Source organism: Ascaphus truei, chromosome 5 (assembly GCF_040206685.1).
Source record: "Ascaphus truei isolate aAscTru1 chromosome 5, aAscTru1.hap1, whole genome shotgun sequence".
Lineage (NCBI taxonomy): Eukaryota > Metazoa > Chordata > Amphibia > Anura > Ascaphidae > Ascaphus > Ascaphus truei.
Window position 1 is genome coordinate 125,000,361 of NC_134487.1, and position 23,991 is coordinate 125,024,351.

Genomic DNA, 23,991 nt, shown 5'->3' on the forward strand with positions numbered 1-23,991 from the left:
TTTAGGTGTTATTTTCTCCTTTTTAATTGTGATACATTTTAGATATTAAACAGCTTTAGCTGTCGGACAGATGGCCTCACATTTGACTCTAGAATACTTTGGTCAACTCAATGACTGCAAGGTTCCCAGGTCCTGTGGCTACAAAACAAGACCAAATCATCACCCCTCCACCACCGTGCTTGACAGTTGGTATGAGGTGTTTGTGCTGATATGCTGTGTTTGGTTTTCGACAAACGTGGCGCTGTGCATTATGGCCTAACATCTCCACTATGGTTTCGTCTGTCCAAAGGACATTGTTCCAGAAGTCTTGTGGTTTGTTCAGATGTAACTTTGCAAACCTAAGCCGTGTTGCCATGTTCTTTTAAAAGAGAAGAGGCTTTCTCCTGGCAACCCTTCCAAACAAACAATATTGTTCAGTCTTTTTCTAATTGTACTGTCATGAACGGTAACATGCTAACTGAAGCCTGTAGAGTCTGAGATGTAACGAGAGAGAGAGATCAAATTCCAAATCTCCAGACATAATACGTTTTTACTGAACACAAGGGCACAAGAGCAAGGGGCAGCTCGCTCCTTTCACTCGCCAGGTTCCGAAGAACTGAGGGTGCGGTCCACTGCATTCGGTACCCTTATTCTCTGAAGTCTTTAGGCATTGGTTGTCGGCATGTCCCCTCGCATTAGTGGAGATTAGAGGAGATGCACCCAAGGATGTGGACGGGCGTGACTTTGACTCTGAGTTGAGCCAGTCACATCGCTTGGGTGGGGTCCTGGCTTTCGCGCCAGACCCGGGCAGAATTTTGCAGCGAGTCGTGCAGTTCTTTTGAAACCAACACGTGCGCTATCTCGCCTTGGCGGGAGACGCCATTTTAAGTCCTGTAACTCAGGTGGCATATTCCCGGGCAAGGGAACCTTCATTTTGGCCACAATTCATACACAGACCACACAGTGACCGCGATTCCGACAGGAATCCATTCCTTGTGGTTCCTCACAGTTCATAGATTAGCAGTCTACCAAGAGTAGGTTGTACCCCAGGCTAGCAAAGCTCTAGCTCAATACGCTGTACACGGTCTTAGTCCATTACAAGCACTGTGGTTTTATAGTCTGGCTACAGGCTAAATGTACTCTGTGCTTCTTCTAGAGGAGGTTCAGGCACCTTGTATGTCAAGCACCCCTCCTAAGATACTCCCACTTGGCTGCCAATATCGCAGACCCTTCCTTCAGTGGCTCCTGGGACTTCCAGGTACACCACCTTCTAGGCATCTCAACTACCCACCTTAGGGCAACTTAGAACAGCAATAGCCTTTGTGTCTCCGGACCATTCACCCAATAGGGCAGTCTAGGTCGTCTGTGCGAGGTTGCGAGTTTACACCATCCCCCTGACTACACCAAGGCTTCCTCCTTCATTAGTACTTGTTCTGGAAGCGTACCTCATTACTTCCAGCTTTGTTTCGCTAAAAGCCTGTCCTGTTACAGCTCTCATTAACGCCTCCAAATGTAACAGTGTTTCCTCTACCCAATCGCAGATAGGGGCCATTACAGGGTGTATGGTCTATATACCTGCTGGCAACAGGAGGGCTGAGTCGTCCACCCATGGTAGTGGGGACACAGGAACAGGCTTCTGGAGTTCATACCCACATATCTCTTTAGCAGTGCAGTGCCTCCATCTGCCATAGGCTCCAGGAACTGAAGGTGATTTCCCAAGGTATAACTTATTTCCTCTCCCCCAGTAAGATCACGCACCAGGCAGGAGGTATATTGCAAAACAGGAATGGGTTTATTACTACACTTTGCAGTAAGTTACACAGCAGTCTTCTGCCGGATACAGTCTCTCAGGTCAGCTATCACTGAAGATGGTCCCTGGACCATCACTACAGGCCAAAGCCAACCGCAGCCATCCTAGCTCTTCCCCACCTCCCTAGCGGAGGCAGAGGTATGGTCCACACTTACTCTCCCAGGAGGGAAGAGCATGTGTGAAGGCCCCAATCTCAGGTTCCCAGTTGTGTGACATGTCTTCCTCAGAGGGAAGGAACAACTCTACCTTTAGGGCGATCCTGCCCTTAAGTACAGCCAGAAGGCTTGCACCCCGTTGTCCCAGCTACAACAGGATGTACCACCACCTGCTGTCACTCCAGTGCAGTAACAGTGAAGGGGAAAAAACCCCTGATGACTACTGGCAGGCCTGCTGTACCAGGGCTTACTGCCAGGAGAAGGGCAGATTAGTAGTCAGGGATGACCCTGTTACATATATGTCCTACTATAATTATTTCCGTAGAACAAAATTATGTTTTGTTATATGCTGAATTTTAGCATCCAAAGCGCAATTAATATAAGTAAATAGTAACTAATAAATATCAGAAAGTGCTCAGGGCTTTTATGCAACATGCAGAAGAGGGGCATAGGTATCCACGCTGGTTTGACAGCTTGTTCTAGTACTCTTTTTCCCCCAGGGATTTGTAGCACTATTTTTACCACAAAATAAACAAAACATTATAAAAAAAATATAGATCTAAATCAACTTGTCCAACCTATCTAAATGTGATTAAAAAAACAACCCAATGTACCTATTATTTGGATTGAAAGTCTTTATTTTGTAATACAATATATTGTAGAGTAACATGATGTATTCTTTGCACCTCTCCCCATTGAGTCTCTTAGTTTAACAGCAGCAATTGTACCTTCATTTTTTTAAAGTCTAAATATGTTTTGTATATAAACTTTGTGTAATTCTTTTAGAAAGGTCACATTAACTGGTCCTCCATGTCTATGCTGCTATCATTTAACCTTTTGATTAAACTAAATTGATATGGTGCATCCAACCCAAGGGCTATTCATCATCTTTCTTGGCAGGTCTCTTGCATCCTCCTGCACCTGCCTTATTGAATGTAACCAAGACATCAGATACATATTCAAATAAGGAAGTAGATGATCAGCAGAATATCCACACAATAGTAAGTTGTGCACGATAAATGAACATACTTTTTGTACATTGTTTATGGCATTCAGCTTTATGATTTATGATATCCATGACCAGCAGCATTGTTGATTCAATTAAACTGGTAGAATAGATTCTTGAAAAAGATACATGCTCTCCTGCTCTTCTAATGTTTATTCAATAGTCCTGGTCTTCAAGAGAAACGGCTTGATCTAGAGTGCCCCATTTATTTCCTTCAGATAAATGTATATGCAATAAAAAATACCAAAAGTCTGCATTCATCATTAATGCAGATAAATAGATGTGTTTAGACAAATTGAAAGGGCTAGGCCTTGCAATCAGACATAGAAAAGATGTGTAATAAATCTCTGTACTTAGTTAATTTGCGATGATAGAAGCTACCTCTAAAAATAAGGGTTTAATTTATTATGGAAATTAGGCAATTTGCACTACACATGGGCCTCAACACTGTAGGCCTCCTTGTGACACATGTTACAAGTTCATGCAGGTAATAATAACAGCACTTCCTGGAATATCTTTTTTAAGATATATCATTTAGAAATCATTGCACCAGGAAAAAAAATCAGTAGTCATCCCTAGTCTTATTTTAAAATATTACATATATTTGTAACTGGCATTCTGGTGTCATCATCCCAGTCAATGTACAATTTCCATCATTTCTAAGATGACAAATGACCAACCAGAAGAGGCGATAGAACTGTTTTTGCTTTCAAAATGAAAAAACATTAAAAACAACACATCTCTGGAACTGGACTTTGTCCTGAGTAATACCCAGTTGGCCAGCACTAGCATGCTCCAGGTCCAGATATTTAAACATTTAAATCAATATAAACCAAAGGAATTGTTGTTTCAACAAAACAAAAGTGATAATGCTACAGTATTTGACTAGATAAGGTAGTTTAGTATCTGACTAAATAATAAGACTACTATATTCATGTATGTACTGTACAGTATGTCTTTCATGTAATTATATACACACACAATGAATACAAGTTTACTTAAGACAATTTAAATACAGAAGTTTATCAGTTTCCGAAGAACATGTAAACAATATGTAACTAACCAATTAATCCCCTAAATTACTAGAATGTGGTACCATGCTAGTCAAAATGTTTATTTTGTATTTTTTTTGATATTTTCTTTATTTACGCATGAACTTTAATGAATATTTGAAGTCTGTCATTAGGTTAAAAAAAATAACCATTTAGAAATGCACTTATTCTTATGGACTCCCGATCTGTAGTGCTCTTTGCACGGGGTAAACAAAAGTAATCACCTGATCTAGTTCAAAACACCATTTATTTCTGGGAGCATAGCACATTACAGAATTTCAGGCCTTTCTTCAGGTAAGTGAAGGAAACACGTGACCTCAGTCTGTTAGGTTAAGAGTTTAATCATTTAATACTGGGGTAGGAGTTTCCTGATGTTTTACACTCATACAACCATACCAGAAGGGTACCATTTAGCATTCTAAAACAATTCAAATGCCAGACTTTTTTTTTTTTAGTTTTGTCATTCATTCAACCTACCAAAAAAATCGAAGCACCAAGAAATAAAAATGAGTCAATATTTATCTGCCATCCTGTAGTTCTAAGTATATGTATTTTGATGTTAAAATTGTTGTGATCAAAGGATGTAACCAAAATTCTCCTTTTTTAAAGACAAGAGTTCTGAATGTAGTAAATTCTGCTATTTGTGAGAGACCAATAAAAGGTGCTGTTCATGTTCATACAACATGTCCATGTCAGTTTTTACCAATTCTTTGTACAAAAAAAATGCATGGATAATTGGAAACTAGAATTTTTGATCATATGAAAATAGATTTTTTTTTGCAAAAGGAATTATGCTGTCCCCTCTGTTTATTATTTTAGAACCTGTTGTAGGGTGACCAAGTCCCGCAAATATTCAGACTGCCTTCTAAGGGCTAGTGAATAATTATTAACAGGCCTCTCTGGAGGTCTCTCTACAGGGATACAACAAGTATAAATAACTAAGGTTACCAGACGGCTTCAGGTCATCAGGGACAGATGAGTGAATCTTTATTAACTACCAGTAAATATTATATTATGTGCCCTCTACACGTTCCCTGCTATCCATTTCACTTGTTTGTTTACTAACCATCCATAGCAATAAAGTTTGGAAAACTTCTGATGATTACTTGAGTACTTCAGTATTACAGTAGTGGTGATACTTTTTGAAGTGGAACTTCTTTAGCGGCGTTAGTGTATTGATTGGAGACGGAAGTCAGCGGTGATGGAAGTGACATTACTCCTGGCAGAAGAGGCTGTGAGTGTTGCCAGTCACCAGGAGGAGTCAGCACTGGACCGACGGGGAAATACACACACACACACACCTGTGTCCCATGCTCTGGCCTCTCTCCGCTCTGCATTCTGCTGCTGCCGGGGCCTCCCGCCCCCTGCATGATGCACGTCCACCACCTCCCTTCGGCTGGGACCTCCGCCGGGGAGAGGGGTGCCGTGATGGGCCAAACACTGTCCGAGTGATGCGCCCCCCCCCCAGTGAGCCACCAAACACCGCCTGCCTGAGTGATGCGCCCCCCCAGTGAGCCGCCAAACACCGCCTGCCTGAGTGATGCGCCCCCCCAGTGAGCCAACCCCTGTGTCCCTGTACCTCCACCGGGGGCTGGCTGCAGAAGGACACACACAGCTGTGTCCACAGCGCTGCCGGGGGGAGAGAGTGAGAGCTGCTCCGGCCGTGAACCTCTGCGGGAGACAGGGGGGGGGGGAGAAGGAGACAGGGGGGGCTGCTCAGGAGACTCAGACAGAGACCCCCGTGTCTGCAGTTGCGCTGGGGGTAGGGGGAGTCAGGAGAGAAGGGGGGCAGGACACAGAGAGACACACACCACACACAGAGACACACACTGACTGACACTGTAACACATAGCTCACCACAAACAAAGCGCAATCGCGGTGCTGAGGCAGGGAATTGAGTAACGCTGACCCACAGCCACGCGGGCGCGCCTAGAATGTAGAGTAGTCGTTCAGGCCATGTAAGGATTGGAGATGTGAGATTAGTGAGGTACTAGCCAGATTCAGGAGAGGAGAGTTGCGGATTGTCGAGGTGCGTAGCCAGGTTCAGGATAGGAGATAGTAGGATCGTTGGAGTACTTTAACCAAGGTCAGGACTGGAGACTGGAGAATGGTGAACACAAGCCGGATCAGGAGTAGAGAGAAGCGGAGTCCAAATAACTAGCAGGGTTCAGGCAACAAAGGGTTAATCAGGCAGGCAAGGTATCAGGAACAGAATGCAGCAAGGCACTGCGTCACACTGACTATGCTCAGCAAAGGTAAGCTGCAAGTGAAGGGTATATAAAGGAGGAGGCTCCAATAGCCAGCAGGGGTGGAACCCGGAAGTGTAACCTAATAGGCTGCTGGTGCACGCAGGTGTGCCCTATTATGCAGCCTGATCAGGTAGGAGGTTGCTTGCAGCCCGCGCGTGTCACAGAGGTCAGAGGCAGGGCTTAGACCATGTGAAACTCCCACGCCGGTTCTGCGAGACGTCAGAGCGGGGGTGGAGCCTGGAGCGCGCGTCACTGCCACGCTGGTACTGTTGATCAACAGAGCGGGGGCGGGGCTTACCATGCGCGTCAGCGGGGAGGCTGGATGAGCGCCCACATCGTACAACCAAGCAAGGCGCGGGGGCCAGGGTCCACAGATGCTGGAACAGACTGCGCAAGTCCGCGCGCGCCACAGGACCAGAGGAATGCGCATCTTGTGTGTATGTCACTGGAGGACCAGTGAGGCGAGGAAACGGTCCTTGGCTGCCAGGATGGCGAATCCTCACACACACACACACACTGACTGACACACACGCACACTGACTGACACACACACACTGACACACACACTGACACACATACACTGACTGACTGACACACACACACTGACACACACACACACACTGACTGACACACACACACACTGACTGACACACACACTGACTGACACACACTGACTGGCACACACACACACTGACTGACACACGCACACACTGGCTGACACACACTGACTGACACACACAGACACACACACACACACAAGGAATTCAGTTACTAGAAATATAGAAGTGTAAATAGCTAAAACACGCTTCTAAGTCAAACTTCTTTGCGTTTTGGCACTAAAGTTGTGTTTTGATTTTTAATTAAAAACATCACCATTACAAATACAATTTTTGTGACAAAACAGTGACAAAAACAAAGAAATTTCACTTAAAATGCGCATGATCGGCACACACAATTTTTTTTTTATTTGGACTAAAAATTGATATTTTAAGACAAGCTTTGAAGCGTTCTACTCTCTTCCCCAGGTCAAGTAATACTGATTCATTACATGAAATCTGCAAGGACTGACATATTGTGAGAAACACAGTGGCAATTTCAAAAGTACACAGCAAAAGCGGAAAAAAGTCTCTAAAGTGCCCAAATTGCACACATAGGATAGAGTAGCAATAAAACACTTGGACCAATTTTATCCTACATGTTTCGTAGTCACAACTACTTCATCAGGGATTGCCACTGTGACGTCACTCCGCAGCATCCCGCAACAGCGCGACATATTGGAGTTTCATTCCCAGTCAGCCAGTTCACCCCTGCTTGTGGCTGCACTAAACGGATAGCTCTGCGAACCACCTAGGTCCTCACTGATCAATCCGGGGACCCTCCCAGTGCGTCTGCAGGCTGCAGATTGCTCGATCCATCTGGAGCCCAGCTGACCAGAGGGGAGTTTCCCACAGAGACGGTGACCGAATGCAGAGGTGTTCCTAGGAAGGAAAAGCATCGCAGCTGCTGTCCCAGACGCCTGCCAAGGGAAACATACTCCTGACTCCTGTATGAGCGGCCGCCGAGTGGTAACTTGTGTGTTTAACACACTCAATGTTTATGATCTAATACCTTGATGTAAGCAGAATATTTATCCCCTATTTTAATATACACTTGTTACTTTCATACTTCACTATTTGCGTTGTGCGCTGTTTTTTTGTCTCCATATCTTTAGTGTTTGGGGGGTGCCGAGCCACCCCCTGTTTAATAGCAGCAGACGCTTTCTACATCACATTACACGGTTATGTAAAACATATATATATATATATTTTTCTCACTATGGTTTTTTTGTGGTTTTACCAGTTGAGTAAAAATTAGAAGGGTATATGTTAATACACATTGTATCACTGATAATATTAGAGGTTTATTAGTTGCGCACGATATATTTTGTTTATCATTGCCTTTTTTTATACCATGGCATCTTAACCAGCCCATTTTTTCCTAGCATTGGTAAAGGATCACCTGGTGAATGGGGTAGCGTCCTGCGAGACGCAGTAGTTAGTGTCTCCTCTAGGGAGGGACACCTGTTGATTCTATGCATGAGTACGGTTGCACTAGTAAAGGCATTGGTTGTTATACATGCTGTGTGCGTATTAATATATATTGTCCTGCGAGGAACCACTCCCCCTCTGGTGGGAGCCATAGCAGGTGGAGGCGCTGCACCGAGTACGAGGTTACTCATATTATACGTGCCCCAGGTTCCCCGTGGCGGAAGCTCAGCCCTGTGAGCCTAACAAGTAAAGCACCACACCTAGTAACATTAGGTTCTCCGCACCTACACTCTATCTGCGATAGGGTGGGGGAATACCCGTTACATTTGGAGGCGCTGCTGAGATTAGACCTGGGGTGCCCTATAGTTTTTTTCTCAAAAAATGTTTGTAAAGTCCGGAAGAAAAAATTCTTAAATGACAGCATAATTAATTGTAAGATGAATCTAATTAATAAAAGAGACATCTAAACTCTTGGTAATACTTGTATATATTTGTCTAATACAAATGGGTATAAATGTATACATAATCTCCAGGATAACTATATCACCGGTCCAAATCTTGAATATTTATATATGAAAACAGAAAGAATGGAAAAATATATAACACTGTGTTGAGATGTATGGAGACACACTCTCAAGACTCCCCCATCGTTAACCATGAAGGAAGTGTTTTAGCTCCCACTCATGGTTAATGCCATGTGGATGGAGAGTGTTGAGAGTGTATATCCAATACATCTCTTGTTTGTTTAGGGTATTTTCCCTGTTACCACCCCTAGGGTGGCATGGTATGTGTTCTATTGCAGAAAAGGAAAAATTATTAATGCCACCTTTTGGGCATTGAGCAAAGTATCTGGGGACTGGATGATTTAAGTCCCTTTTCTTGATTAACCTCACATGCTCAGCTATCCTTATTCTGAGTGGTCTTATAGTGCGGCCCACATACTTGTGCCCACACCCACAAAAAAAGAATGTAAATGACATATGAAATATTACAATTGAGAAAATTCTTGATGTAATGTTTCCTGGTGTTATCATTATATGAAATGTATTTAATTTGGGATGCATACTGGCACATAGAACAACTTCCACAACTGTAAACGCCTTTTGGAATGCTCTTAATGTGTGTTAAATTTGATTTAGAGTTAAACATGCTGGGTGACAGATGGAAGCCCAAGGTTTTGGCTTTCCGATATGAAAATCTTGGACCCTGTTGTAATATTTGGCTAATGTCATTATCTAATAACATTGTGTGCCAGCGTTTAGATATAATCCTGCAGATATCCTGAGATTGCGAACTACTGCACCGACACACTTTATTCGAGCAAATACCCAGTATGTACCTGGCAGATACCTGGAATGCGCCGCTCCTCACCTCTGACAAGCCCCGTTGCGTTTGCCTTCCCAGCCTGGGTTCATGCCTGGCTGACGGGCGGCTGATCTGTTAAATGATAATGATTAGGATTTAATAGGCTGCAATGCTTCGCGTGTCTACCAGATGGCATAAATTCATGAATTGTAATGCAGTATATATATATATACTGTGCAGTATTGCAGCCAGCAGGAATAAAATGCTTCAATCCCTGCCTGGAAAATAACCCAATGCACTCGGGCAGAAAACAGTCACAAACCTCAATACACCCGGGTATACCCGAATTCGTGGGACTAGCCGAGCTCGAATAAAGTGTGTCGCCAGTGTATAAGTACTGATGAAAAAAGGACTTCTTGTGTCCTCTGATCTTGATAATATATCTCTATCTCTTTTGGAGATATAGTTTCTATTTTTCTTACATAGCAAAAGCTGCTGCTATATCTTCAGCTGAGTATCCCCGTTCCAAAAACCTATCTGACATCTCTTTGGCACGAGATAGAAATACCTCATTCTCTGAGCAAAGTTTTTTTAATCTAATAAATTGAGCCCCTGGGATGTTTTTGATCAAAGAACGTGGATGGGAACTTTGTGCACATAGAAGTGTGTTTCTCGAATTTTGCTTCCTATAAATGTCCGATTGTATGGTTCTATTACCGTCAATATACAGGAGTAAGTCCAAAAAATGAATATGATTAATGTGGTGCTCAAAAGTGAATTTAATGTTATAAGTGTTATTATTAAGGTAATCAAAAAAAGAAAAAAGTGAATTTTCGTCAACCTTCCAAATAAAAATCAAATCGTCAATATATCGCCTGTAATAGACGATATTGTGACGATTTGGATTGTTGCTGTGAAAAATAAAACGTGACTCCCATAAACCCATAAATAAATTTGCGTACGAAGGTGCGAAGCTTGTGCCCATTACAGTGCCCAAATTTTGTAAATAAAAAAGTGAATCAAATAAAAAATAATTGTGCGTTAATAAAAATGATATAGATTCCAAAAGAAAAGTGCAATGTGATATAGATAGAGTGAATTGATCTAAAAAGTGTTCAATGGCTTCTAAGCCATGTCTGTGTTCAATAATAGAATACAGGGAGGTCACGTCCATAGTGACCCACCTGTATTCGTGTGACCAAGGTAACTCCTGTATACTGACGAGGAAGTCTGTAGTGTCCCTAATAAATGATGGTAATTTGAACACCAGGGGTTGTAAGAACCTGTCCACATACCGCGATAACCCATCTCCCAAAGATCCAATACTCGCAATGATAGGCCGACCAGGAGGGTCCACCAGCGATTTATGGATCTTTGGGAGATGGTGGAATACCGGAATCACGGGATGTGGACAGGAGAGAAATGAATATTCTTTTTTGTTGATAACATTTAGAATTTGGCCCATCTCTAGCAATTCCACTAGCTCAAGACGGTACTCTATCACCCAATTGTCTAATGGCTTCAGCATGGTATTGAGATTTTGACAGTATAACCAATGCCCCTCCCTTATCAGCATTTTTGAGAACTATGTTGTGTTCTCTTTTAATACATTCAATTTGCTGAACCTCTGTATGAGATAAATTGCCAGATTTGACATAAGAACTTGTAAAGCCCTTAGATAATATGCGTAAGTCCCGCTCAACCAATTGTTCGAACAATGCAATAGAAGGCCCCCTATTGAAATTCGGACAAAACAATGATTTAGGGCGATAGCCTGAGTCCTCATGACCAAAAAATGGCTGACTGTGTGTAGTAAGGGGTTCTCCTTGTAGTTCTAATAAGGACTCCATATCAGAAATAGTGCAGTTCTCCTTAAAGTTCAAAACTGGAACATCAATAGCAATGGATGAATCAGCTGGTTGTGCAGGCTCCTCCAAAGGTTCTATGACTTCAAATCTGTTTCTAGTTGACATCATTTTCTTTAAAGACAATTTTCTCGTAAATTTTTGTAAGTCTATTACTGTCTGGAATAATTGGAAATTCTGGCTAGGAGCAAAACCTAGACCCTTATTGAGGACTAACAATTGGTCTAGGGTCAAATCCACCCCTGATCGATTGATGGTATTATCTATGGGTTCTAATCGTACTTCTTTCTTTTGGACCTCCCTCTGCCCCCCTCGTTTTCTCGTGGATCTCTGCGTTCTCCCCGGACTTTGGCCCCCATTTCTAAAAAAGCTGACGAGGTTGCCCTGATCCTTTGGAATTTTTAGATTGGGTAAATGAGGTGGTGGCATTATCAGAGTATTTGGAGGTCCCCCGATCCTTAGAGTATTCTCGTGGTCTATCAAAAGAAACAGAATGAGCTCTTGATTCTGGATCAGAGACAGAAAAGTCTGATTCAAAGCTAGATGCTTCTACCCGTGTATTTTTAAGAATGGATTTATTAGGTAAATTCTCAGATTTTCTTTTGGAATATTTTTTGGATTTAGGAGTACTGGAGCCAGTAATTTCCCTCCCCATTATGGGTTTTTGCCAGCAATAGACTTGGTTTTTGACATAATCAATACGGTCCCTTTCAAACTTTTGGCGTTTTTTATCGCTAATTATGTCCTCAGTTATTTCTACATTGGAGGACAATGTTTTATAATTTTTAACGAATTGATCCCTTTTATTGAATGGCTGTAATTTCAGCCTAAAATTATTAATCTCTACCATGAGGCTTGACTTCTCGGTTGTTTTTTGTTGGATAATTAAATTCATCAGTTTTACAGAACATGTGTCAAGGATTTCAATCCAATCTTGTTCAAACTGTTTGCTTGTGAAGCCAAATGATGGAACTTTTTTAATTCTTAAGCCTCTTGGGATCCGATTGCATCTTATATAGTTCTCTAGTGAGGTAATGTTCCACCAGAGTCTTATATTTTCAACTAAAAGTTTCTCAAGTTTGACAAAATGATGAGTCAAATCCGAGGGTTCGTCACAAATAACATCAGAAATGCCATCAAATAAATGTGTGGCCCTTCTTGATCTTTTGGTATTGTCCCCACAGTTATATACATATGTGTTATCAACTGGAGCAGTTTCTCCATTTTCCTCTCCACTAAATTCCTCCATATTGTGCAAGAATGTATAATTTTATATATATAAGAACAAGTCCTTATGGTATAAAAAATGAAAAAATTGAAAAATTGGCTGAGTTCTTTATGAAATATAGATCATAGGAGATGCTTATTTGAATCAAAAGAAATAAAATCCATATATATAGCCTTCCGAGAAGGAGATTGATGAATAAATCAATATTGTATATAAATATACACCCTATGAGCTACCTGGATAAGGAAACGGTCTATAGAATAAGGGGAATGAACCCCATAATGTCCGGTGCTCTAAAGAGTGTATGTAGCATGGGTAAGTACAATTTAAGCAATCTCAAATGTATATGTGTAGAATGAAGACAATCCCTGCTGCAATGATGTATCAAATGTCCGAAATGCAGACTACAAACCTAGGAGGGGGGCCAGTTGTGCAGGAGTTAGTGTGGAGACTGGATGAGAAGCCATGTGAAGATTCCTCTCCTGTACTCACTAATCAACCAAAATCTGCTGCCCTTACCCGCCTGGTGTCTTCACTGCTCCTTCAAGTCTTCCCGGAATCAGCTCCACAGTGGCCGCGCTTCTGCCTGACGTCACCGCTGTCGCCAACCTGCTTGCTCCGGGAAGGATTCCGACATCGTGTCACGTGTTTCGGCAAGCCGCGCAACCGCAGATGGAGGCGGCTCCGTGGCAGACGTCCTATGCAACAGGGAATCGCTTGCGTGCTCCGGCCCAGAAATGTAGTAGAAGGAAATAGGTTGTTGGTGGGCACTGCGTAGGAACTTCAGCCAAAAAGTGGAATTAAAATCAGCTTTATTCAAACATGGTGCTGGACATCACAGAAATTTCTATCCTCTGATGCGTTTCGTTCCGATCAGGAACTTTATCAAAGAGTAAATGAAGTCTCTTCACATGAATCTTAAATAGGCAGGTTCCCTTCCCCTATTGGCTAAGATACACACACACAGGAGAAAGCACTTAGCAAATCATTGAAATTAAAGCCTCATGTGGAGAGGAACCTTAGCCATATACAAGATCCATAGTGAATAAACAAAACACAACAATACAAGTGATAACATAAATGTGATAACATAAAACCACATACAAAAAATCTATAAAAATATTAAAAACAACTTTGTGTGATGTGCAGCAACCTAGATATAAAAGAAAAAAGATATCCTTGCGGAAAGAACGGAGCACAGCAAATGCAGTAAGAAGGGGGCTAGATACCGCTGTTAAAAATCCTTTATTCCATGGTAGACATCATGGCATGGGATATGTTAAAAATCTCGAACGCGTTTCGGGCCGTCGCCCGTTCTTTCCGCAAGGATATCTTTTTGCTGCTTTCTCAAACGTGATGGACGCCGTGGGACTCACTACACAGGATTTCTCTCTACTGTGAGTACATCCATCCGTTTATTACGGCTGGCTATTCATTCACTTGTCTTTTCTCCAGGGGGGATACAACATTCTGTGTTACTGGGAGGTCAGAGATTTTTTACTGACACTCACCAATATAATACAGTTCCCCCATACTTCAGGAGATATAATCAGAGACACATTTATATCCATATATCTGTAGAGAGTGGTGTCTCCCTGTTTCCCTCATATAGAGGTATTATTTCAAATGGACATCTAAAGATTTCCTGCAGTTGAGCACGGTACACTGGGAACGCTGTGTCCTAGTATCTACAAACATAGATATAAAAGAAGTAATGATATTATATTCAACAGCACTGGATGGAACCTAAAATACATATGAGGAATAGGTGGAGAGAACAAACTTTTGTTAAATGTCATAAACATTTGATATACATATAATATCACGTTACGTATATGATATCAAGATAATGATTAATAATTAATAAAAATATTTTCTAAGTATTTTTTGAAAAAAATCCTTAAATGACAGCATAATTAATTGTAAGATGAATCTAATTAATAAAAGAGACATCTAAACTCTTGGTAATACTTGTATATATTTGTCTAATACAAATGTGTATAAATGTATACATAATCTCCAGGATAACTATATCACCGGTCCAAATCTTGAATATTTATATATGAAAACAGAAAGAATGGAAAAATATATAACACTGTGTTGAGATGTATGGAGACACACTCTCAAGACTCCCCCATCGTTAACCATGAAGGAAGTGTTTTAGCTCCTACTCATGGTTAATGCCATGTGGATGGAGAGTGTTGAGAGTGTATATCCAATACATCTCTTGTTTGTTTAGGGTATTTTCCCTGTTACCACCCCTAGGGTGGCATGGTATGTGTTCTATTACAGAAAAGGAAAAATTATTAATGCCACCTTTTGGGCATTGAGCAAAGTGTCTGGGGACTGGATGATTTAAGTCCCTTTTCTTGATTAACCTCACATGCTCAGCTATCCTTATTCTGAGTGGTCTTATAGTGCGGCCCACATACTTGTGCCCACACCCACAAAAAAGAATGTAAATGACATATGAAATATTACAATTGAGAAAATTCTTGATGTAATGTTTCCTGGTGTTATCATTATATGAAATGTATTTAATTTGGGATGCATACTGGCACATAGAACAACTTCCACAACTGTAAAAGCCTTTTGGAATGCTCTTAATGTGTGTTAAATTTGATTTAGAGTTAAACATGCTGGGTGACAGATGGAAGCCCAAGGTTTTGGCTTTCCGATATGAAAATCTTGGACCCTGTTGTAATATTGGGCTAATGTCATTATCTAATAACAGTGTGTGCCAGTGTTTAGATATAATACTGCAGATATCCTGAGATTGCGAACTATAAGTACTGATGAAAAAAGGACTTCTTGTATCCTCCGATCTTGATAATATATCTCTATCTCTTTTGGAGTTATAGTTTCTATTTTTCTTACATATAAGTGTACTTCTCTCAGTACTATCTGCTTTGGCAAAAGCTGCTGCTATATCTTCAGCTGAGTATCCCCGTTCCAAAAACCTATCTGACATCTCTTTGGCACGAGATAGAAATACCTCATTCTCTGAGCAAAGTTTTTTTAATCTAATAAATTGAGCCCCTGGGATGTTTTTGATCAAAGAACGTAGATGGGAACTTTGTGCACATAGAAGTGTGTTTCTCGAATTTTGCTTCCTATAAATGTCCGATTGTATGGTTCTATTACCGTCAATATACAGGAGTAAGTCCAAAAAATGAATATGATTAATGTGGTGCTCAAAAGTGAATTTAATGTTATAAGTGTTATTATTAAGGTAATCAAAAAAAGAAAAAAGTGAATTTTCGTCAACCTTCCAAATAAAAATCAAATCGTCAATATATCGCCTGTAATAGACGATATTGTGACGATTTGGATTGTTGCTGTGAAAAATAAAACGTGACTCCCATAAACCCATAAATAAATTTGCGTACGAAGGTGCGAAGCATGTGCCCATTGCAGTGCCCAAATTTTGTAAATAAAAAAGTGAATCAAATAAAAAATAATTGTGCGTTAATAAAAATGATATAGATTCCAAAAGAAAAGTGCAATGTGATATAGATAGAGTGAATTGATCTAAAAAGTGTTCAATGGCTTCTAAGCCATGTCTGTGTTCAATAATAGAATACAGGGAGGTCACGTCCATAGTGACCCACCTGTATTCGTGTGACCAAGGTAACTCCTGTATACTGACGAGGAAGTCTGTAGTGTCCCTAATAAATGATGGTAATTTGAACACCAGGGGTTGTAAGAACCTGTCCACATACCGCGATAACCCATCTCCCAAAGATCCAATACTCGCAATGATAGGCCGACCAGGAGGGTCCACCAGCGATTTTTGGATCTTTGGGAGATGGTGGAATACCGGAATCACGGGATGTGGACAGGAGAGAAATGAATATTCTTTTTTGTTGATAACATTTAGAATTTGGCCCATTTCTAGCAATTCCAATAGCTCAAGACGGTACTCAGATGTTGGGTCAGATGTTTGAGACTATGATAGGTATTTCTTTCACCCAATTGTCTAATGGCTTCAGCATGGTATTGAGATTTTGACAGTATAACCAATGCCCCTCCCTTATCAGCATTTTTGAGAACTATGTTGTGTTCTCTTTTAATACATTCAATTTGCTGAACCTCTGTATAAGATAAATTGCCAGATTTGACATAAGAACTTGTAAAGCCCTTAGATAATATGCGTAAGTCCCGCTCAACCAATTGTTCGAACAATGCAATGGAAGGCCCCCTATTGAAATTCGGATAAAACAATGATTTAGGGCGATAGCCCGAGTCCTCATGACCAAAAAATGGCTGACTGTGTGTAGTAAGGGGTTCTCCTTGTAGTTCTAATAAGGACTCCATATCAGAAATAGTGCAGTTCTCCTTAAAGTTCAAAACTGGAACATCAATAGCAATGGATGAATCAGCTGGTTGTGCAGGCTCCTCCAAAGGTTCTATGACTTCAAATCTGTTTCTAGTTGACATCATTTTCTTTAAAGACAATTTTCTCGTAAATTTTTGTAAGTCTATTACTGTCTGGAATAATTGGAAATTCTGGCTAGAAGCAAAACCTAGACCCTTATTGAGGACTAACAATTGGTCTAGGGTCAAATCCACCCCTGATAGATTGATGATATTATCTATGGGTTCTAATCATACTTCTTTCTTTTGGACCTCCCTCTGCCCCCCTCGTTTTCTCATGGATCTCCGCGTTCTCCCCGGCCTTTGGCCCCCATTTCTAAAAAAGATGACGAGGGTTGCCCTGATCCTTTGGAATTTTTAGATTGGGTAAATGAGGTGGTGGCAATATCAGAGTATTTGGAGGTCCCCCGATCCTTAGAGTATTCTCGTGGTCTATCAAAAGAAACGTAATGAGCTCTTGATTCTGGATCAGAGACAGAAAAGTCCGATTCAAAGCTAGACGCTTCTACCCGTGTATTTTTAAGAATGGATTTATTAGGTAAATTCTCAGATTTTCTTTTGGAATTTTTTTTGGATTTAGGAGTACTGGAGAAAGTAATTTCCCTCCCCATTATGGGTTTTTGCCAGCAATAGACTTGGTTTTTGACATAATCAATACGGTCCCTTTCAAACTTTTGGTGTTTTTTATCGCTAATTATGTCCTCAGGGGGAGCAAGCACAGTGAGCTCCAACCAGTAACTGCTGTCTCCACTAGAGAAAGTACTGGATGCAGAGGAACCCACCCTCCGTCGTATGGAATCTGGCAGACTAAGGGAGGGAGCTTATCCTTTCTTTTGTGTCAGTGCTTACCAAAATTATTGAGTTTGTCTGGTAGTATGGACTTTGACACCTTGAAGTGAATAATAGAAAATCAGGTGGCCAACGTGAGCGAGGGGGGATGCATACAATGTATCTGTAACAAATGTGACTGCTCCTTTTGTGAATTGGCCTGGGGACCCAAATGTGCCTGCTGCGGGGTACAGTCTGCTGAACCAGCAGAGCAACAGGAGCCTGACCTCTCTACTAAAGTGAGTTACACTGCTAATCAGTCTGTCTTAATCCCAGAGGCTTCACGGGGCCTGTGTGTCCAAAGTGATGTTCCAGACACTGTTGCAGAAACTGATTATTTTCCCCCTGGGAATGAAATAGACTGCAAGGGGTTACACTCTAACGTGTATGTGGGCCGGCAATTGCCCGGAATAGATGCACTCGCGCTAATGTGTCCCTGTCTTCAGGAAGCCTGTAGCAAGGGAGTCGACGTATTCCAGTTCCCGCTAGGCTTCAAGACAACCGAGGTGGAAGGAGAAACGTGTATACAATGTTTTAGTACCACCTGTGACTGTTCTAGGGGCGAACTGGCGTGGGAGCCCGAACGTGCCTGCTGCGGGGCATGTTTCTTGAAGACTATTATGCCCCAGCCTGCAAAATCCACAGAGGAAGAAGCGGTCGACTTTAATACTGAGCCGGTCCGTGTAGCTAACCACTCTACCCCCTCACAGAAGTTTCTGAGAGCTCGAGCACTCTAACCGCGGTTCCAGAGCCAGAACCAGCGAGTGACCTCTCTACTGGGGTAATCGATGCTGTTAACCCCTCTACCTCAACCACGGAAGTTACGGAGGCTCCACGTGCTATAACCCCGGTTCTAGACTCGGTTCCACACTCAGGACTGCAGATTCCTGACCCACAGATTCCGGAATCACAGAGTAAGATGTCTCTACCCCCATCCTCTCTTAGGGATTCCAGCGACCACCAACCAGCCGTGGTGATGCGCCAGCCGGTGGACCACCCAAGTGAAGCTGAAGATAAAGAGACATTTATCCCATCGGCTGCGGATCCTGATATGGGCCCGTGTGCCCTACAACGGCCAGTCCGGCCTACAACGATGGTACCATCGGTCCCAGGCTTGGGATCAGTACCTGTTAACGACAACAAGGGTGAGTTGTCTGCCCTAGGGTTGCCGGGTGTGAGCTTCCAGGTGACCGCGGAGCACGGTAGCTCCTTCAGTCTGGCCACCAGGGCGATTGGCTCCACTCGGCATCGCATCCTGGCGGAGGTGTCCCCCTTATAAGATAGTTGTCCAGTGGTGCGAGTGGACCAGTACCTACCGCCTATCGTCCAGGCGAAGAGAAAAGTCAGCCCCATCGTGATGTCCAGTGAAGCACAGATAGTACCTGACAGTGTTCCAGATGAACCGGAACCCATCGCCAGACAGCGGAGTGGTGAGGAACCTCCTTACCTCCCACAGGCTCCAATGGAGGCGGCCGTGGACAAGGCCCCAACTAAGGCTAATGACCTGACGGTGAACCCGTGTGCTCCAACCCAATTGGTCCCAGGAATGGGATCCAACGCTCCCGAGTTTCAAGACAGTGAGTGGAGTGCCCCAGAAGTGCCGGGGACAGGTCCCAAGACAGCCGAGGTGGGAACTGACAGCGTCCCCGAGGACCTGTTAGCCACCGTGCATCAATGCAGTGGTAAGGTATCAACCCTTTACCCCCTGCAGGATGTAACCGAGACTTTGAGTACAGAGACATTGTTACTTGCTCGCTTCTCAATGGAAGCCTCCCAAGTTCTTAGGGTCAAGGACTGTGTTGTGAGTGAGTCAGTGAAAATTGCCTCCTATAAGCGCAAAAAGGAGCGCTCCATTCATCATGTGGTGGACAGAGGAAAAGGTTAGGGCCTCCCTGTAAACAGCATACGCGATGCGGATGGCCGGGTAAAGGTCTGGCCAAGAGACATTGTACTATTCCTTCCACCAGGGGGAGGAAGTAGTAAGGACCCTGTGACTGTTACCCCAGAGCATGCTCTCCAAGAGATTATCCTGGCGGAGGCAAACAAACGTCAAAGTGAGGTACCCCCACATGATCAGTTAGGGGCACCCCATGTTTGGTCTCGGCAAACAGCAAACACTCAGCTGGCCTCGGGTATTACTGTGGTCGTTATGTGGTGTACCAACTCATACAAAGCTCATGTGATATGTTGTATATTCTATGTACTGCATTTTTATTATATAATGTTTGCACATGGTTATGTCTGCTATCCAAGCGAGGACGTTGGGATTTCACCAGGGGGAGATGTAGCCCTGGTGCCCTCTGGCTCCCAGAGACCCCCTCCTTTGGATCAGCGCGTTCGCGGGTGCTGCCGGAGCCAGCGACGGACCCGCCGGCTGTTCCCAAAGGTGGGGGCCGGAGCAGGGAGTGTTGCCAGCCTTAGGAGGCTCGGCGGCATAACCGGCTAGCGGGGGCCGCCATTGTGGGTGCGTGCACATGCGGCGTGATCGCGCATGCGCGGATCAGGCTAGGGAGTCGCGGCAGCCCTTAGGGAGTATAGAAATAGCCTCCACGGGACTACAATTCCCAGGAGGCTAAGGGGGAAAGGCACCAGGTGCCCCTGAGTAGCCAATGGGGCTGAAGGATTGCCCTGCAGGAAAAATAGATACATTTTGCGGGCTTGGTGCATGTTAGGCAGCCAGTGCCAGGAACAGCCAGGGGAAGGAGGTAGGGTGCAGGAGTCAGTGACTCCCTGCACTAGGCCAGCAGCCCCCTAGGCCTCAGATAGCCCTGAGCCACCAGTAGTGTTGGGTTGTTCAGGGACAGGCCCCATGTCCCTTATTACAGGACCCTGTCCCTTATTATTATTCAGAGCCAGTTAGGGACACAGCAGACGCTGTGCGTCCATCCAGAGGTTTGGGCTCAGACCTCCGCTGCGGTTGCAACAGCCATCCGGGTGGGATCGCCCCGGACGGTAGTTCCTGTGTTCATCAGCCATCGGATCCTTTGCGAAGCTCCTTGCAGGCCCGGGCACTGGAGTGCTCGGCAGGTAACCCTCACCAAGTGCACCAACGATACTATAGTAGATTCACACGGGACCAGTGGCTGCGCAGTCACACATATCTATCTCACTTGAAGGGTGGGGGACATATTGTGTGGGGTTACTGGACACGGGGTGGGATCACCTGGTGAAAGGGGTAGCATCCTGCGAGACGCAGTAGTTAGTGTCTCCTCTAGGGAGGGACACCTGTTGATTCTATGCATGAGTACGGTTGCACTAGTAAAGGCATTGGTTGTTATACATGCTGTGTGTGTATTAATATATATTGTCCTGCGAGGAACCACTCCCCCTCTGGTGGGAGCCATCGCAGGTGGAGGCGCTGCACCGAGTATGAGGTTACTCATATTATACGTGCCCCAGGTTCCCTGTGGCGGAAGCTCAGCCCTCCTGTGAGCCTAACAGGTAAAGCACCACACCTAGTAACATTAGGTTCTCCGCACCTACACTCTATCTGCGATTGGGTGGGGGAATACCCGTTACACAAGTATGAACTATGTTGTCGTTTTTTAAAGCCCATGTGTTAGAAGATGATGTTCAACCGGTGGCTGCCTTCACACTAACTTTACCATGTTTAATGAAAATGAACTGTAAACCTTTTACAGTGTTTATACTGGGAAGTGTTAAGGATGCACAATTTTTCAATTCATTCTATACAATTTCACTAAAGCTTAATTTCCACTACTTACTTAATAAATGTCTTTGTAGGAATAGCACATGCAATCATTCTCCTTTTTATTTCTCTTGTCCCTGCAGCTTACAGGATTGGATGAAATGAAGCATGGACGCCAAGAAGAATTTTGTGATCAAATTGAAGCACATGCTGATAATGGCTATAACATGCATTCCCCGGAACTGTCATTTCTTCCTGATTCACATTCAACATGTAGTTTAAAAGGTATTTCTTCTAAATACTGTATGAAACATTTTTTAATCCACGATGACATGCTTTGAATACATCCTACCCATGAAAAAATCGTTATCTAAACTTTTAACCTATCTTTAACCCCTATAATGCTGGGGGGGAAATAACATGATGTATGATGTTAGCTCTTTGGGTCTATTTGCTGCAGTTAAAATGTTGTACATGCTACTGTAAATCATAAAATAATAACATTAATTCATTTCTTATACTCTTGCTTCCTGCTTTCTGCTTACTTTTCCAGCCATTAGACTCCCAAGTGCAAAACTTAAGGCAAAACCAGTGCAAAAGAAATCACCAGATTAATCAACGAAAATCACCAATTGATTTCAATATGACTATCTTTGATAAATATAGTGCTGCTTTTGTGCTCTGGCTTTAATCCACTTTTGCACAGTGGAGACTTTAATAAGTACTATTGACCACCAAATGCTGTGGTTTAATTCCTTTGACATAGTTAAAGTACAATCTTAGTAGAGCAGTGATTTTCAATTTCTCATTCACATTTGCTTGAAATTTGTATTTGACTAAGGCCATTGTTCAATATGCTGTCTAGCATCTTCCCAGTGCTCGGGAAGAATTCAGCTTATTCAAATCAATGGGACTAAAAACGTCTCTAGCACAAGGAAGTGGTTTCACAGTGTATTACATTAGGGGCCTAAATTGTTTGCACCAAACAGTATTATTTATTTCCTGATTTAAGACTTTTAAAAAAGCTATCTAGCTTAGGGGCAGATGTCACACTCCGTCTGAGTCTGAGGATCTTCTCTACGATATTCTCCCTGCATCCTCTCTTTTGCTGTGACTCCTCTCGTTGGTTGTATGAATCTATTAAGATCATTTTATAAATCTATTAAAACATTTTATAAATAAATAAAATAAATAAATACATTTTAGTCCATTGATCCCCAAAGCTCTAATATATTCAGTATTCCTGTATTTTGTTACACTGATGGTGATATGATTTCTTATTTTGCTATAGCTGAGTAAATAGGTAATTTGCTGATTTAATAAAATGCAATGTTCTGTACATTCCTGTGTGTCAGATGTTAGGGGCAGAAAAGAAATGTTTGTTCAGAACATCCCATTGGTCCCACATACTGTAGCACAGTTTTACAAGCTGCATTATAGCAGAGTTTCTACATCTGAAAATATTGAGGAGATTTACTTCATGGAGGTCAGGGCTGATTCAAGTGACGCGACATGGAGATGCACTATCATGCAGTCTCACACATGCTATACCACTGTATTTACTAAGCTGTTTTGCTCATTTAATACCGTATGTTATGAAAATATCTGTAAAGTCACCTTGATGCTGGACCATGTCTGCGCTGCCTCTGCAAGGAGTAATCACTAAGGAATCTTCCAAAACGCTACAGTCATACAACTGCAATAAACAGCAGAGAGCCCATACGGTTTCACTTCAGCAGCTAGACATTTTATTCTAGTCATTCTGTGGCATTGGGGGCCTTAAAGTGCTCTGAAGTCTGAACATGATTATGGCAGCATCAGATGAACAGGAAGGCACATCAACTGGACTTGCAGCCAAACACACTCATAGTATGAACAATTACATTTTCAAATGAGGAATTGCAGGTTCTGGTCCAGGAAGTGATGAAGCACTATGCCCAAATTGTTGGCGAAGAATCAGCAAATATCACAACTAATGCCGCAAATGGTATATGGCACACCATCAGGCAGAAGGTATGCTTTAATTAATGTCTGTATAGGTCATGCATGTCTATCATACGTAAACTATACTTTACATACAGTATGTACTTTCAGGTTGTAGCAGAAGTTAATAGAAAATTCTTTAAAACATATTTTAGACAAGATTTCAATGATATATAAACATTCCTTAACCACAAACAGTTTCAGATATGGTGCTTGATGAGGTCCCTGTAAAATTTACTTTGTCAATTTACAGCTATATAGTTATGAATCAAGGTGCGTGTGACCTACTGTATGTTTTTTATTTTCATTCTTAAAAGGACATCTCAAAGAATATGAAATGTTTAATAGTTTCAATGACACTATAACCATGTGTTATATATCAGGCTTCTACATAACAATATCGCATTTCTTTTCATCATGCAGAATTCTTGTTTGGGGTAGGTATTCCCTTGTCAGAGCAGTGCAAAAAATGCTAGAC

General features: G+C 42.6%; 1 protein-coding gene across 1 annotated transcript in view; it reads left to right on the plus strand.

The window, feature by feature from the left end:
* The window catches only part of C5H12orf42 (chromosome 5 C12orf42 homolog), a 456,508-nt gene that overhangs the window by 237,144 nt on the left and 195,373 nt on the right, over positions 1 to 23,991 (plus strand). Inside the window, exons 8-9 of the mRNA XM_075599098.1 lie at positions 2,845 to 2,945; positions 21,674 to 21,815. Of these exons, the coding sequence (XP_075455213.1) occupies positions 2,845 to 2,945; positions 21,674 to 21,815 (243 nt within the window). The remainder of the gene's footprint in view (positions 1 to 2,844; positions 2,946 to 21,673; positions 21,816 to 23,991) is intronic.